Source organism: Euleptes europaea, chromosome 12, assembly GCF_029931775.1.
Source record: "Euleptes europaea isolate rEulEur1 chromosome 12, rEulEur1.hap1, whole genome shotgun sequence".
In the NCBI taxonomy this organism is placed as follows: Eukaryota; Metazoa; Chordata; class Lepidosauria; order Squamata; family Sphaerodactylidae; genus Euleptes; species Euleptes europaea.
The window spans coordinates 31,854,475-31,870,617 of NC_079323.1; the positions used below are offsets into that span (position 1 = coordinate 31,854,475).

Sequence of the window (16,143 nt, forward strand, 5' to 3'; positions counted from 1 at the left end):
AATATAGGAGGCAAAGGATGGACTAAAGGCAGTTCTTCTTCACTCAACAAGAACTGAAACTGTGGAATTTACTGCCAGTGGATGTAGTGTGGCAACTAGCATACCTGACTTTAAAAGGGGGGTAACAGATTAATGGAGGAGAGATCCATCAATAACTACCAGCAATGGTGATTAAAGGGAACCTCTGCATTCAGACACAGTAAACCTCTGAATACCCATGCCAGAAGGCATCTTGGCCTCAATGCCAGGGCAACTGGTTTGTGACTGTGTGCCACAGAATGCTGGACTAGATGGATCATTGGTCTGATCCAGTAGGGCATTTCTTGTCTTTGCCTAAAGCAGGAGTTCTCAAAGCTGTAAGTAAGTCACTGATCATAAGGCTAGCCCTTGTATCGCGCTGTCCTTCCCACCATCTTCAGACTGCTTCCGTTCTACCTGGATTGGTCCCCACCACACTTCCTTAGCTGTTCAGAAGCCCCCTTCCCATTTGTGTGACATTTAATCCATCTCTATCCCACCCTTTCCTCAAAGGTGTACATGGTTCTCCTGGTTTTATCTTCACAACAGTGTTTTGAGGCTGAGAGCGTATGCCTGGTCCAAGGTCACCCTGTGAGCTTTCACAGCAGCATGCAGAAATGTTGCGATCTCGAAAGATCTTAGCCACAAAGTCAATAAAGTCAGACTGTGGTCTCCTGATGAACATTGCAGTTTTCTACTGAGCACAGTCAGTTGCAGATTAAAAACAAACAAACAGATCCCATTCATTGTATTCCAATAGCAAGCCTAGTCCCTGCTGCTTACCATCCATTTCAACATAATGGTGGTCTCATTGATGGCATCAGTGAAGGTGATGTAGGGGCCTGTAACGGGGCGTTCATATGCACGGTTGCTGTAACCCGATACCACATAAGGTCTAGATGCAGCGCTGGGTTCGCTCTCCCCAAGTATGTTCAGTGCTCGTACCCGGAATTTGTAGGACGTGCCTAGAGTGCAGAAAGAGAAAACAATGGAAGTGAACAGGGGAGTGGTATCTGACCTTGGCAAGACCCTTGTTAATCTCTTCCTGAAAACCGAGCCATGCCATATGAACAGGTGGCAAAGGGACATATTGCAAAGCATCTGTTTCTTGATACAAGTAGCAGAAGCCTCATTTCAGTTTTGTTCTCCCCATCAAAGCCATGACTGCTTTTGAAAATTTTATTCCTTGTACTGTCTGAATTTACTTTACTCCAGAAAAAGGGAAGACTGAATGCCAGCTATTGTTTTGCAAAAGGTGCAAAACAGATTTGTTCGGGAGGGCTGTCTTGTAGAAGAAGCAAAGCTGTGGTGATTTAGCTCAGGAGGTTACTTTTATTAGGGATAAAGTATTTCCTACACTGATTGTCCTGTTGCCTTAAACAAATATGTCTGCATGCATTATTTGGGCTTTTCCTGATTCTACAGTTCCAGCTCAACTGCATTTTTTTGTCTTACTAGGAATCACTGCTGTTAGATTCAAATGTCATCATATCCTGTAACCCACCTACTGATTGACTGAAAAGTTTATTATACTTGTAATCCACCTTGGGTCCCAAGGTGAAAATATTAAGCAGCTGCACCCTTCTAAACCCACTGACTTTATTAGATTTAGAAGAGTGTAACTCTGCTTAGAATTACACTGTAAAACATGTAAAGCTAGGCTACTAGCTTTTGTTTTTACATGAAAAGCCACTTTAGGAGGAGGCAACTGCGAATGAAGGAACAGCAGGAGGAGGAATCGCTAAGAACTCTCCCCACCCACTACTTCTCTGCTCAAAATTAACCCCCCACCCCCACCACCCACAACGCCCCCTCCTCCACAGGATTCAAAAAGTGAGTTTGTGGGTATAAACGTATCTGAAACCCTGCAAGGGAAAAAGTGACTTGTCAGGTGATTTAGAATGAGGAATTAGAGGGCAAGGAAGCATTAAAAGCCCTCTTTCCTGCCCTCAACTGACCTCTGCTGAATACTTTTTTATGGAGTGGAGGGATGTTGAACTACAGTCCCACACATTTGCATGCAATCTGTAATTTGGCCCCAGTTCCTGAGAACCTTCTGATTTCTGCAGAAAAATCGCAAAATACAAGAAAGCATCTGCAGAACTTTATACTTCCCCGGAAAAGGAACAGAAAAGAATAACCAAATTTGAAACTACCCCCCTTGGCATAGATGTTTACAGAAATAACTATGGTATGAAATAACTATAAAAAGCATGGGTTATTCAAAGGGTTGCCAGGTCTCTCTTTGCCACTGGTGGGAGGTTTTTGGGGTGGAGCCTGAGGAGGATGGGAGGGACTTCATTGCCATAGAGTCCAATTGCCAAAGCGGCCATTTTCTCCAGGTGAACTGATCTCTATCGGCTGGAGATCAGTTGTAATAGTGGGAGATCTCCAGCTAGTACCTGGAGGTTGGCAACCCTATTTATTCAAAGGCCAAAACAAGCCTGTGTGCAAAGAAAAGAAGGTCTCCTACCCTTCTCCAGTCCTGCAATTTCCACAGAGAGACGAGAAGGAGGGATGTTGCTTGTGGCCAGCACCCAGTCCCCAAGCTTTTTCAGTTTCCTATATTCCACTCGGAATGACTGTATGGGGAAACCTCCATTCCCCCGGGGGATCCAAGTCACGTAGACAGATGTTTCAGATGCCATTGAAATGGTGGGGCGATCAGGAGCTTCTGGAGCTATAAGTAATCGAAAAGACAAACAGTTGGATCCAGCACAAAATTTCTTCTTTGTGCTGAAACTGCTGCACAAGTGGAAACCAAAAAGAAGATAAGAAGTCAAACTTATTATATCTCCGTTTGCAATTCAGCTTGTGCAAGATCTCATGCAGCCAATTTCTGGACTCTGTTATATATATGGAGGAAGGCACTAGGTGTTGCACAAGATCTTGCACAAGCTGAAAGGCACTAACAGCGCAAACCACAAGGAGAGGGCCAAAAGTGGTGAGGAGGCGGCATGGCCCGGACGCTGGCGAAAATGCCACTTGCACTGTTGAAAGTGGCACTTACACCAGGGAGCGGCACCATGCATGGGCGCAGGTGCAGCCGTGCAGCAGCATACTTCCAGTTCAGGGGTTCACGGCAGAGCCAAAGGGGGCATTCCTGGGGGCGAGGCCAACATTAGTTATCTCCCTGAGCCCTTTCACCCTGGGAATGCCCACATTTGCTGGTGCAAACTTACACCAGCAAAATCACAGGAGTTGGGGAAGTGTCCCTGTCGGCTTGCATGGCCTAATAAAGGACCGGAGAGACCAACAGAGCTAAGCAAACCTTCTTCCCGCCCACCTCCTCATGTCAGTCTTTTCTTTTCCTCATTCATGTTTCAAATTAAGCTTTTCCAAATCTCTGTCAGCCCCAAACCATCTGGCATCCAAAATCCCTTTCTGCCACAAATCTGACACGGCCTTACGGGACAGGCGAGTGTTGTCTGACTGGTTGCTGCTTCGAGTGCTCGTTCCTGGGTCATCCTTCTGAATCTGCTGCTCTTTACTGGCAACAATATCTGGTTTTGGTCGCCGTCCTAAACAAAACAAGCACAGAGTTAGCAAAGCTGATAAGGTTTGGAGCCTATTATTTTGATACTTATATTTCAAGGATTTCAGTAGGCCTTTTGCTAATAATGATGTGGTTCTCTGGGGTGCTAGGTCTGTAAATAAATGTTCTAATTTTCACCCATTTGTTTCCATGTGCAAGAAGGAAACATGTACCTTGTACTTTTAACCCTTAAGATGTGGTGTTATTTGGCCATCACATATTTTTATCCTATCCTTTTAACCCAAGGAGCTCATGGCACGGTTCTTTCATGGTTCAATTTTATCCACACAGAAAACTCTGTGAGGTAGGTTAGGCTGAGAGATATTGAGTGCCTGACCCAAAGTTACCCCAGTGAGATTGTAGAGGCCTTTCTAGCCCAACACTATAACCCAGGGGTTTCGAACTCAGTTGTTACAAAGGCAGGAGATGACTTAAATGTCACTCGGTCAGGCCGGGTCAGGCCTCGCCAGCTCAGATCAGGACTGGAGGGGGTGGTTGCCTTGGCTGGCTCATGGGCCGGATAAGAGTTCTCAAGGGACCGAATCTGGCCCCCAAACCTTATGTTTGACACCCCTGCTCTAACCACTACATAACACTGGCTTTCCAATAATAACATAATTTTAATAATAATAATATTTCCCTCTAAATTATATTTCTTATCTTATAACAATACCTAGACAGAAGATACCTTATTTGCCAGACTACTGCTAGGTAGAACTGTAGCCTTGTCTGATGAATACTTGTAGGGGGGGAAAGCAAAGCAAGGGAAGATAGTTTCCAAGTACTACCACTATCTGTAACCAACACATAGCCCTTTCCTCTCCTCACAAGGAGATAAACTATATATTGAAAGGTCTTGATCTTTACCAGTTCTGAAGGTCACCATGGCTGTCTGGCCTTCTCCAGCACAATTGTAAGCAGCCATCTCCACCTCGTACAAACTTCCTGGATCAAGTTTTGTTAGAGTGAGACGATGCTGACTGGCAGGGACATTCCTGACTGTCCAATTGTCTGATGAATTCATGACCTGTTGAAGAGCAAGAAACAATCAATCGATTTCAGGTGGACCTATTTATGAGGGGTAACAAAATACAAGTTTTGGCTAAAGCAGATCTGAAATGTTAAAGCTCACTTCTCACTATTTTTAAGCTACTTTACGCTATTCCTTTATTGAATTACTGCCACTTAAAGGACATTTTTCAGCACAAAACTCTATTAACAGAACACTACAGTTGGAAAACAAAAATGTTGATCATGTGACGTACCCCTACCTCCCTCACCAAATTCTCACTGGCAAACTGCTATGGCAGTACTACCTGGATAAGATTTTTAAGGCAGTCCCCAAGCGAGACAAGAATATGGGAACACAGCTGAGAAGATCAGTTATTTACCAGTCCAGAAATACCACCATACTACCACAGTCATACGACTGTATCAATAACGGGAGGGGCAACATTTTGAAGGATTCTTCCTCACACTCTCATTTGCAGTTCTCAGACACGACTGTGACCTCCCTCAGATCAGCACCTCACAAAATATTGCAGTGCTGAAGCCACATACCCTAAATGAGCTCAGTGGTATATTTTACCACAGAAACCTGTAAACTACCCAAACTCGGTTCTGGTATCCAGGTACGTGGGGTTTTAAAATGTTACTGGGCAAACATCTAGTTGTGTGCAACTGGCCTCATTTATCAACTAGTGATTGGAAACAGAGATCCACATCCCTAACTACATGGGGGAGAAAACTGGTCAGTGTAGCTAGATGAGCATCCTGTATCTATAGGAAGCCGACTAGAAAAGGCGAATCTCTCTTTTTGGATCGCACAGTATACTCCTGTCAAGAGAGGACATTTTGTTAGACATTTCATGTTTCAGTTGAGTTAAACATAAAGATCCATCAATCTCCCACAAGGGCATGGCCTTTCATATCTCAACCAATCTTTAAGCTCTGATGTGCCATTCTAATGGCTTCCCCAGGAGAAAGAAGCATTCCAACAAGGTCCTGTGGTGACTTGAGGAACGCCTCAATGGATCATCCATGAATATCTGAAGTTGACGGATTAAGATTTCGCTTTCTGGTTTTGTTACAGGGCTTGAGGGTTCAGGAGAGGCATGAGACTGAAACTGCCATGGGGGACTTCTGCTCTTCATACTAAACTGATGTAGTAAATTCTGTTATGTATACAGCTCAGATTTTTTAAAAAAATACATCAGTTTTGAAAATCCCATCCTGTACAGGAGAACGGCAAGTTTAAAAGGCCCTAAATAAACATTCATCAAACCCAATTTCTGTTAGTTCGTTAGTTATTTAGGAAAAAATTGACATCACCTCTCCAGGGAACCTGCCCAAGGCATCTTACATATTAAAACAGAATAAGAACATAGAATATTAAAAGTTATTAATTAAATGCCAGCAATAAAAGCCCAAACAGAGCATCAAAACTCTGAGCAGCTTAAAATAAAATTAGCAGTTTGCTATAAAATTGTGTTTTTAAAATCCCTCAATTTACTGGATCTTTCCTACTGCTCCCCATTTTATAAATTTAATTAGATATACCACTTATTAATTAAAATGTTTATACCCAGCCTTTCCTCATGGTTCAAGGTGGCCACATCTCCCCCAGCTTTTTTGCCACTCTTTCTGTCTTCACCTAGTTCCTGTTAGGGATGCGTGCTCAGATATATCCAGTTCAAATATATACCCCAAAATACCTTATTGATATTTTGGGGGTATATTTGGGTATCCAGAATGGTATTCAGAATTCTCAGTATCCAAGTCCTGTACATTGACGGAATTATTCAGGAATATCTGGGCCCAGCATTTTAGGGATTCCAGTCCTGTTGTTTCCCCCTTTAACAGGCTTCCCAGCCGACAAGGGACGAGGGAAGGGGACAAGGCATCTCTCCTGACCCAGGGGAGGCAGCTCCCAACCAATGCGAGCCTTGACAGGTGGGAGAAGGGGGCTCCTAGCCAACACACATGAACACATGAAGTTGCCTTATACTGAATCAGACCCTTGGTCCATCAAAGTCAGTATTGTCTACTCAGACCGGCAGTGGCTCTCTAGGGTCTCAGGCAGAGGTCTTTCACATCACCTACTTGCCTAGCCCCTTTAACTAGAGATGCCGGGGACTGAACCAGGGGCCTTCTGCATGCCAAGCAGATGCTCTACAAACTGAGCCACATGAGTGTCACTTGGCCCAGGAAGGTGGCTCCCAGCCCCATTGAACCAGGCAAAATGCCCATAAGGCTGTTAATTCATTTGGCTCCTTCTCCCTCTCTCCACTGTGGGGCAAAACCCTTTTCCAGTGCTTCCCCCCTTCCCAGTCTGTACCCCTGCAAGTGGGATGACTGGGGAACCTTGTTCTGGGCCCTGTAGAATTGGACCCCGTGGTCCAATTCACTTGAAACTCGTGGTGTCTTTAGTGGACAGATTGCACTAGGTCCCCTGCAACTTTGATGTCATTTGGCTGAAAAACAGTCACTCAGTCACCCCACACAGGGAATAATGAAACCTGAATAATTCCCAAAAAAAACCCAAAAAACAGAATCCTGAAATGGAGACCCAAACTTCATTGAATACCAGCATCCATGCCCTTCCTGAAATCTGAACATGCAATATACCATATATTTTTTTCGATTCACATCCCTAGCTCTTATACCCCTAATCAAACCTGGTGCGACTATTTCTATCTTTACACACATGCAGTCACACCCCTCTTACTACACCTCTTCTTTCCTAAGCTTTGATAACTTGAACACAGATTGTAGTCCTAAAATCTATGCAGTGAACACATTTATATGGATCTAAGAGCAAGCTGATTAATGTAAGTCAGTGTTTAATCCTGAGAAACTTTTGCACATTTGGTGTAACCTTTAATTACAAGATTGCACAGAAGTCTAAATTATTTCACTAGCAAAGATGGCATTGGAGCACCCTATAAATAGTGACATTTATCTACATCCCTAGTGGAAAAACATGCCACAACATATGTATTCTTGTAATATGCTCTGACACAGTCAGATCTATTCACAGTTTTGTTAAAAGTTCCTCTGTTATACAAAGCCCATTTTGACTATCTGGTTGTTTACCAGTTGCACAAGTGTCAGTAATTTAAGGTTAATAGGAACGTGCCCCATCTGTAAAGACCTTTAAGACACAAGAAAGAGTCTCCAGCTGAGAATTTGCTCTGTGCTAGAAACATATTAGTGCTAAGTGCAGTGACCCATGGTGACTTCTCCTGACCCAAGAACTTTCCAGGTGAAGCTCTGGAAAAAAGCTACAACCTAAACCACCCAAAAACACAAAAAAAGGACCAGTATGTCAGAATACCATATTAGTGTGGAATCCGCCTGTGATTTGGATATTCTGTTAAAAAAATGTCACAGTTCAGTCTATATTCCTAGAGACAATAACCAGGAAGACTCTTAATTTTTCTTGTTCTACTTAACTATCAGGAAGAGTTTCACAATTAAGAATTTCACAATAATTAGGACCACAATAGTGTCAGCCTAAGCATAGTTACACCCTTTTAAGCCCATTTACTTCAATGGGCTTAAAAAGGTGCAATATGCTGCTTAAGATGGCCCAGTAAAAGAGCAAGAAGAATACAAATGAAACAGCTAAGTAAAGTCTATCATAACCATAGCGTCATGTACATTTTGGATTAGCCACTACTGCCCACTGTCACCTCCTCCTGAAATTCTGCAATCTCCCCCTCCTCCTGATTCTTCAATCTAGCATTTGCCAGAGCAATCACTTCCTCTAATAGTTTCCTGCCAGTGCACAGTATTAAGTGTCTCGTTCATCCAAAGGATGCTCAGGACAGCAAAAAGCAGAAGCCATTCAGAGCTTTTCCACACAGAAAGCAATTCAGCAATCAATAAGGAATATGGATAGCACACAAGAAAGGGGAAAAAACAGCTCGGGAAAATGCTAACCTTGCGATGCTTAACAAGATAGTAGAGGACAGGGGTTTTGCCATCATGCCGTGGCTTCCACACAAGATCATAGGAATCTGTTTTAGTTGTCCGGGGAGAGCTAAGGATGACAGGTGCCTCAGCTGGAGACACATGGCCTTTGGTAGTACACTGGACAGAAACTGATGGTGTGGTAGACCTGGGCCTCAGGATAGCTTTATCTTTCAAAAAATTTTCACTGCTGCTAAATCTGTTAGGCAACATGGCAGGCTGAGCTGAGTCTCCGTCAGTGTTCCGCTGTGGCTTCAGTGTTGGTTCTAGAAGAAAGTAACATGCAGGTCATGTTTAACATTTGTGCAAATGCACAAAATACTAAAAAAAGGCTCAATTTCTTAAAATTGACACACAGTCACAACAAACAACCAAGAAACTTGAATCTCAAATAGATACTCGATCACTGATCCTCAGCCTCAGCCTCAATACATCCAATTCTCAACATGGCTCCATCTGTGGATACTGAAATCTGGAGACTGGGGCATGGACAGACAAGACAGATGTTTCTACAAACCTGAGAAAAACCCCAGGTTAGCAGAAAAATCTGAAATCTAAAAAAGATACAAGAGGGGATTAAAAACCTCAAATGATAAAAGGAGCTCCTGTAGCTTTAAGAAACAGATGTCCTCAGTGGCTGTTTCTAGGCAACACAACAGTATTGCTAGCCTTCAAGCATTGGTTTCGGAAAGTAAAAGGTAAGTAAAAGGTAAGCGGGTGGAACAGGGTGCTCTTCAGAGTTGTTTTGGCCTTTGAAGGAGGACTCATTGCAGCCAGGCCTGCCAGCAACCACTGGGCAATTTGCTACCACCCGACCTGCGTGACTCACCCACACCCAGTACAATTTGTACTGCACAGATGTAAGTACAAATTCTATTATATCTGGAAAATCTGGATTTCTGCAGAATTTGAGATATTCTGATAAGGGATTAGATTGCAGAGATCAAGGATAAAATGTCAAAAAGGAGACAAAATAGGGTCAAAGGAATGGGGATTTAGAAGGGACAGTCACAGACATAGGGCACATTAACTTTTCCTGCTTAACATTGTGTGCCCATTTCAAAGCCCACCCCACCTTCTGGAATTTTAGCAGGAAATGCAAAAGCCCACAACAAATTAAATACAAGAAATTTGCTGTGATAAGATTCTTCTGAACCAGCATTCAGCTTCAGTGCTGCTTGACATGACAAAAATGTGGGGAGCATGCACTTCCCTATGTATTCCCATACAAATCCTCTTAACTTCACTAAGGACTTACCAGGGCGGGCAGTTCTCAGCTGTACCATTGCTTGTGCACTCCCAACTTCATTCTCTGCCATGCACTGGTATATCCCTTCATCCTCAGGCCCCACACTGGAGACCCAGAGGGCTCTACGAGATAGCTGCATTCGGTGACTGGATAAGAGAGGAACTGCATTACGAAGCCACACGACTGATGGCTGGGGGTTTCCTCGTACCTTGCAGGTGAACTTTGCACTCTGACCCCATGTGATGATTTGCTGTGACATTTCCATGCTAACCTCTGGTGGTTCTGAAAATGGAACACATTTCAAATTATCTGGGGACAGGCATCAGATGAACCTGTGCCACTGAAGCAGGCAATTATATATTTGCTACTGTCATAAACACATGTTATGAAGAGGGAACTTAATGTCCAGAACTATATTCCATTGCTTGCAACCATTTCACCCGCAGCTCAAGTGTCCCATAGCTATCGCAGAATTTGTTACATAAACAGTTCATACACTTCAAAAACTACCCTTGAGAGAGTAATTTGCACCCCACCACCCTGCTCTTTCCTTATTTCCTCTGAAAAAGAAAAAGTCAGGAACTGCCACTTTGTCTTTTTGCTGGATTGTTAAGCTTGCCCCAGCATCTGTGGAGCCTTGAAACATTTTCTGGATTATGGAAGAGACTTGCCTCTCTTATTTCTGAGAGAGAGACACACACAGAGAGAGAGACATAGAGAGAGAGACATAGAGAGAGAGAGAGAGACAGAGAGACAGAGAGTGACTAAGGGCCACCCTCCTCAGACATGTTACTTGCATTCCAGTTAAGAACTGATGCCTGCTCTTCACAGTGTATTCAGTCTAGGTTACTGCATGTTTAGTTAGTTAATATACTTTTTTTGGTTTATTTTGAGAATGTCTGTGTGTGCTTCTCAATAAACAATTCCGTTTTAATCCTCTGGTGCTTGCTTGGAAAGGCATGCCTTTAGCTACGTCCTTGCCTAAACTGCTTGTACTGTTTTGCTAATTGATTATACTTTCAAAGTGCCTTCCAGCCTAGGGGCAGTATACCCCCTAAACAGGATGGTGGCAGCATTACTGTGAGTTTTGAAGACCACATCATCCAGGGCCCCTCCATTCTCCCCTATTGTATAGACTCAGTTAAGCCAGATCTGAAGTAGGAGGAGAACTGAAAGACTCCTTAGATCAAAACCCAGGCTGTAACAATCTGCTCTATGCACTGATCCGGTAATCATCTGGGCCATCTAACCTGCATGAATCCAAAGTATGAATCTTCCAGTCTATATAATGAAAAATTCACACTGGTTTTCTATCTTCTCTTTGAATCCAGTCATGAAAAACTCTCTTTATTCAGTCAAGATTCTAACACGTTATTAGAATTTCCTACCTTAGAGAATATGCGTTTTAAGATTTCTGTCAATTTGGCTTCATGAGTGGCTGTGATGTCACTCTGTTTTTCCCTTGAAAAAACAGCAATCCTGCCTGGCTCATGGAGATCCTGTGTCTCCAAGTTTATTGGACACCTCTTACTGAAAGTGTCTACCAAGCTGAACTTTTGGTGGTTTAGGATCTCAGTTGACCACATATTTTTTAAACAGAACTATTTTCAAGTGAGAAAGGGCTGAAGGGCCAGCAATACTGGCTCCACCCTATAGCTCATTCCATAAGCCAAAACTCAGGCAAAGGGCTCCTTAAGCTCTTGTCCCCCAGCGTGAACAGTAAATGAGGCTTTGGCAGAATTCTCCTTAATTGCTCACTGATGTTTGCTAATGTTATTTCTTGGGCATGGAGTGAGCTGCAGAGATCATAACAACCGAAAACTATTGTCAACCCCCCACTGTTGGCTTTTTAGACTACAGGAGGGGGAGTTAAAAGTGCCATTTGCCCTGGTCTCTGATTGGAAGGAAAAGGCTGATCACAGGTCAAAGGCTACGCCACAGGACCAGATGGAAAAACTTTGGGGAATGGATTTGGTCTGCCAGCCTCTGATTGCCAATCTCTTGTCTATTGGGTCTTTGCAACTGGGGAAAAAATCATTGTTAATGATACCAGCGAGCAAATAAAAGGGTGAACAGGGTGGCAGGTACTGAAGTTAGACCCATGGGTGAAATGTTAGTTGGCCATGTCATGCTTGTGAGCGTTAAAAACCACGCCAGAACAGATCTGAAAAACGACAAACATGTGGGACCACACAGAGCAGTCTCTGAATCCCAGCTGTAGCTCCCATACTGAGAGAAAGGAAATTGCTCCTGTACTCACCAAACACTTGGACGTTGTAGAGTATGAATGCAGCTCTGCCTTCACCCACTCCATTGTCAGCCATACAGCTGTAGGTCCCTGAGTCTTCCTCACTTATCATATCAATTAGGAGATTGCTGAGAAGGAACCGGGTTTTGTTGTAGCCAGACACACTGGAGCCATCCTTAGCCCAAGTGACACGTGGAGGGGGAATCCCACTAGCCACACATTCCAAGATGAGAGTTTGGCCTTTGGTGACAATGATAGTCTGAGTGTCCGGGGGATAAATTATGCGAGCCGCCTCGGCTGTTGAGCCTGGAACAAAGGGAAAGGCCAATGGGAGAAAAGTAAGACTCTTCTAAAGATCAAGATCAAGAAAATGTACTATGCGAGCTTATTACTGCCAAATCGCTGCAAAATTGCAACAAGGGGTTAGATCCAGTGATCTGTTAACAGAAGACACTGGTCGATGCATTTTTTCCCCATGTTCTCCTCCAGATCCCTGGGCTCACAGGACAGCCATAGATAAATAGCCACATAGGTCAATAAAGGAAGCCACAGCCTTCAATTTGCAAGACCTGAGCAAGGCTGTCAAAGATAGGACATTTTGGAGGACTTTCATTCATAGGGTCGCCATGAGTCGGAGGCAACTTGATGGGTCTTGCAATGCCAAACGGGTCTTGCAATGCCAAAATCAACTCTCTCTGGAGTTTGGAAGGGTCTGGGGCGGGCAGCACAGTGAAAATTTGCACTACTTCTACAGACATATTTCTGGGTCCAACCCATGGGATCAGGGTTTTGGATACTCTTCCACCAACAATTTTAGGCCTTTAAATAATGTACAGCTTTGGAAATTGCCAAATGTATTGGAGAATATACAGTAAAACCTTTTCATGGATAGGCTCCTACTGCCTAGACTGGTGGTAAGTCGAAAGGAGGCCAGCAGGAGGAGGCTGGGTCCAGCTAAGCCTGGCACAGAAGTTTCCCATTTGCTCCTGCCCAGTACCAAATTTGATGTCCTAAAGATGCCTTTCCAACTGTAGGTAACCTGTGGATATTTCCTTACAACTGGTGCAACTAAGTAGGAAAATATATGAAAAACTATATGAAAAGATGAGCAGGTGAGTGGAAGAGCTAGATTCCAGTCCAGTAGCACCTTAGACACCAACAGGATTTTCCAGGATATAAGTTTCCTTCACCAGAGCTTTGACTCTCGAAAGCATATATCCTGGATAATCTTGATCTCTCTGTAGGTATATGCCTTCTTTCTAGATGCACAATCAAAAGAAGTGATGATGCATCCAGATCAGACGCCTCTCGAAATACCACGATGCAATGCTCAAAACCATGAACATAAACAAACAAATAAGAGAGGTGCTATAAGCCAAATAAGCAACTTAAGAATGAGCAATTTTCAAAGTGGAGGACTTGCATCATTAAATTCAAATGAATTATTTTGTACCAAGTACAAATGTATAAAACATACATCAAAACAAGTTCTGGACATGAAGAGCAAGCCTAAAATCTCAAAGTCTGCTTACATGGGATGGTTTTGCTGACATCTTTAAAATGGAAACACCAACTTAAGGCAGCTTTGAGCCAAGGCTCCTAAATATCCAGAAGGGGTGACTTACGTCTCACACGCAATCTCTCACTAGATATGGACGTTTTCACTTCCTCGGTGACAGGGTTATAAGCTGCACATTTGTAAGTTCCCTCATCCTCCTGGCTGGCATTGACAATTTGAAGGTTCCCAGATGGCATGATCAGGTAGTTATCTGTTAAGGTAAAGAAGGAAGACAGTGAGAACGAGACAACATCGAGAGGCAGGGAACATATGCATTGTGCACTCTCTTGCACATTGTAAGCACAAAATGAACACTATATTTTATAGCAGTAGCAGGAGGTTTCAACTATATCTAGCAAGAGAAAAAAGAAAACAATGGGTAATAGGAAGATTGGGATGACAAAGAAGTGAAAAAACAGTTGTAATTCTCATAGCAAACACATGGCTTGGTATGATAACCAGAATAAAAAAATATGCACTGAAGGATGAAGAAGACTTGTTATGGAATGCAAAACTTGACAGCTAAGATGAAGCTGCTATGAATTTGTTCTCAATTTTAGAAGTAGAGAATGAGAGCTCAGCAAACACAAGAAGTGGAGAAAGAGTGCTCAGAGGCAGAACATGACTGTAGTCCATCTCAGCTCAGATAAACATAACTGCTACCTTCCTTTTCTTCCTGTGAAACACCTCCATACTGCCATAAGAAGATGTCATGGAGGCCAGTCAAATGCTTTCAAAGGAGCTGTGCTGGAGGTTCAATTCATATGCTATCACAGTTACATGGGACTGGACCACAGACAGGCAGCTCTTATGCCACAGAAATAATGAATGAACACAACAAAGTGTGTGAAGACAACAAAAGAATGAATATGCAAAGAAGCCTTCAGACTTGAAACTCTGGAGAATAAGACGGGTGATCCTGGCATTGCCAACTGCTTGAAGAACAAGTCTTGTCCCTTTAATAGAGGCTCAATGGGATATTATTTACCTTCATGCCACAGAAAGCTTCAGCTGCCCATTTCTACACATTAAGCCTGCATTAAAGGTAGAGAACATTTTTTTTCTAGGCAACAGCCATCACTCTTTTTCTTCATAGAATTACCTGAAAATCTGAGACACTATACTACATTTTTAAAATTGTTTCAGGCCTCGTTTACGATACTCCAAGTTAATTTCCTTTGCAGCAGACTGTGGAAGAAGCTCCAGGTCTTTGGGATGGTGGTTTTCAGCCAAGAGTGATGGGGAAAAAAGGCTTGGATTCAGCAGAGGATTGCCATGCATGGAAGGTGGGACAGTTTTGGCAGATTCCCACTCCTGCTGCAGATCTTGGAATCTCCACTTGTTCTGTTCCTGGGTGAACCTTGGAACAGAATTTGGGGGTGGGTCTGGGGCTGCAGCAGGAGGCAAAGAAGTCCTGCTCGACTGAAGGAAATCCCTTCAGTCAGTGGACTTTATTGCTGGATCCATGTCAGTCCTAAGCCACAACGAATGGAAAGGCAAAACTTCAAAAGTGTGAAATAAAAAAGTTAATTCGGTTATATAGTTGCTCCTCCTTCCCCAATCTGCCACAACTCACCTCTGGAAGCCTCTAGCCATTCTTGTTTCACACTGTAGCGAACCTGTGCCTTGGGGTGGCTCTCAGGAAGATCACATGCGATCACAGCTGTATTTCCCTCATCAACTTCTATCACATGCTGGCCATCGTATTTGAAGTCTTTGAGATCTGTTAAGAGGACATTGAGAGCATCTTGTTCAGAGAACAGCTAACCAACCCATGGGGAAAAGTCAACTCGGTGGCCAACAGACACCAGCGACTTCAAAAGAATCTCCAGAGGAATGGTGTTCCAGGTTGCTTATGTGTTATGGAAATTAGGTGGATTGCATCCTTCTCATTATACAACCTCATGGACTCTTTAAAAACCTCAAGAATCACAGTGCCTGCAACTGTGTTTGTTGATTCTCTGATGTCATGGCTATGCTTCCTCATCCAGACCAGCAGTATAGAGCAAAAAGTGAAAGAGAATCTGTATATCAACTTTATGTGAAAGTTAAATCCCATTGAGTTCTGTGAAACTTATTTCCAAACAAATGTGTTTAGGATTGAAACAACAGTGGATTTATGTTTATAAATCTGTTAAAAACTTCTACTAAGGTTAATGCAAATGAATTAAAGGCCAAAATTAAATAAAGAAAAATTGAAATGTGTGGGATTCCCAGCTTCATCTTTAGTTAGTGTGGCAAGGTTGGGTGGTCATTTGCAGGAGAGAATCAATGGGAGACAGTGGTGCAGAAGTCCTCACCCAACTAGTTTTAAATTTATTTCCCCATCTGGACTCAAAATCAGAGGAGAACCCGACTGGAAGGAAAATGGCCTTGGGATGCTTTTTCATAGTAGACACAAGAGCTGTTAAGCACCCTTCATATTTGCCTGCCAATCTTCCCCCACAAGTGCTGTTCCCCCTCCCCAGCCCTCGCATTCCTCTGAGCTCAGCAATATGTGGATAGAGTTACATGTCAGCCAAGGTAACACCTCATTGTGCCTCGGCTTTATTTCTTTCAAT

General features: G+C 43.3%; 1 protein-coding gene across 2 annotated transcripts in view; it reads right to left on the reverse strand.

The window, feature by feature from the left end:
- BOC (BOC cell adhesion associated, oncogene regulated) overlaps nt 1-16,143 on the reverse strand; it is a 37,216-nt gene that overhangs the window by 6,935 nt on the left and 14,138 nt on the right. For both annotated transcript variants that reach the window (XM_056858449.1, XM_056858448.1), the window contains exons 3-11: nt 15,159-15,305; nt 13,650-13,793; nt 12,037-12,330; nt 9,786-10,058; nt 8,498-8,793; nt 4,421-4,580; nt 3,429-3,539; nt 2,492-2,698; nt 802-983 (exon numbers count right to left, since the gene is read on the reverse strand). In XM_056858449.1, coding sequence (XP_056714427.1) covers nt 802-983; nt 2,492-2,698; nt 3,429-3,539; nt 4,421-4,580; nt 8,498-8,793; nt 9,786-10,058; nt 12,037-12,330; nt 13,650-13,793; nt 15,159-15,305 — 1,814 coding nt within the window. The remainder of the gene's footprint in view (nt 1-801; nt 984-2,491; nt 2,699-3,428; nt 3,540-4,420; nt 4,581-8,497; nt 8,794-9,785; nt 10,059-12,036; nt 12,331-13,649; nt 13,794-15,158; nt 15,306-16,143) is intronic.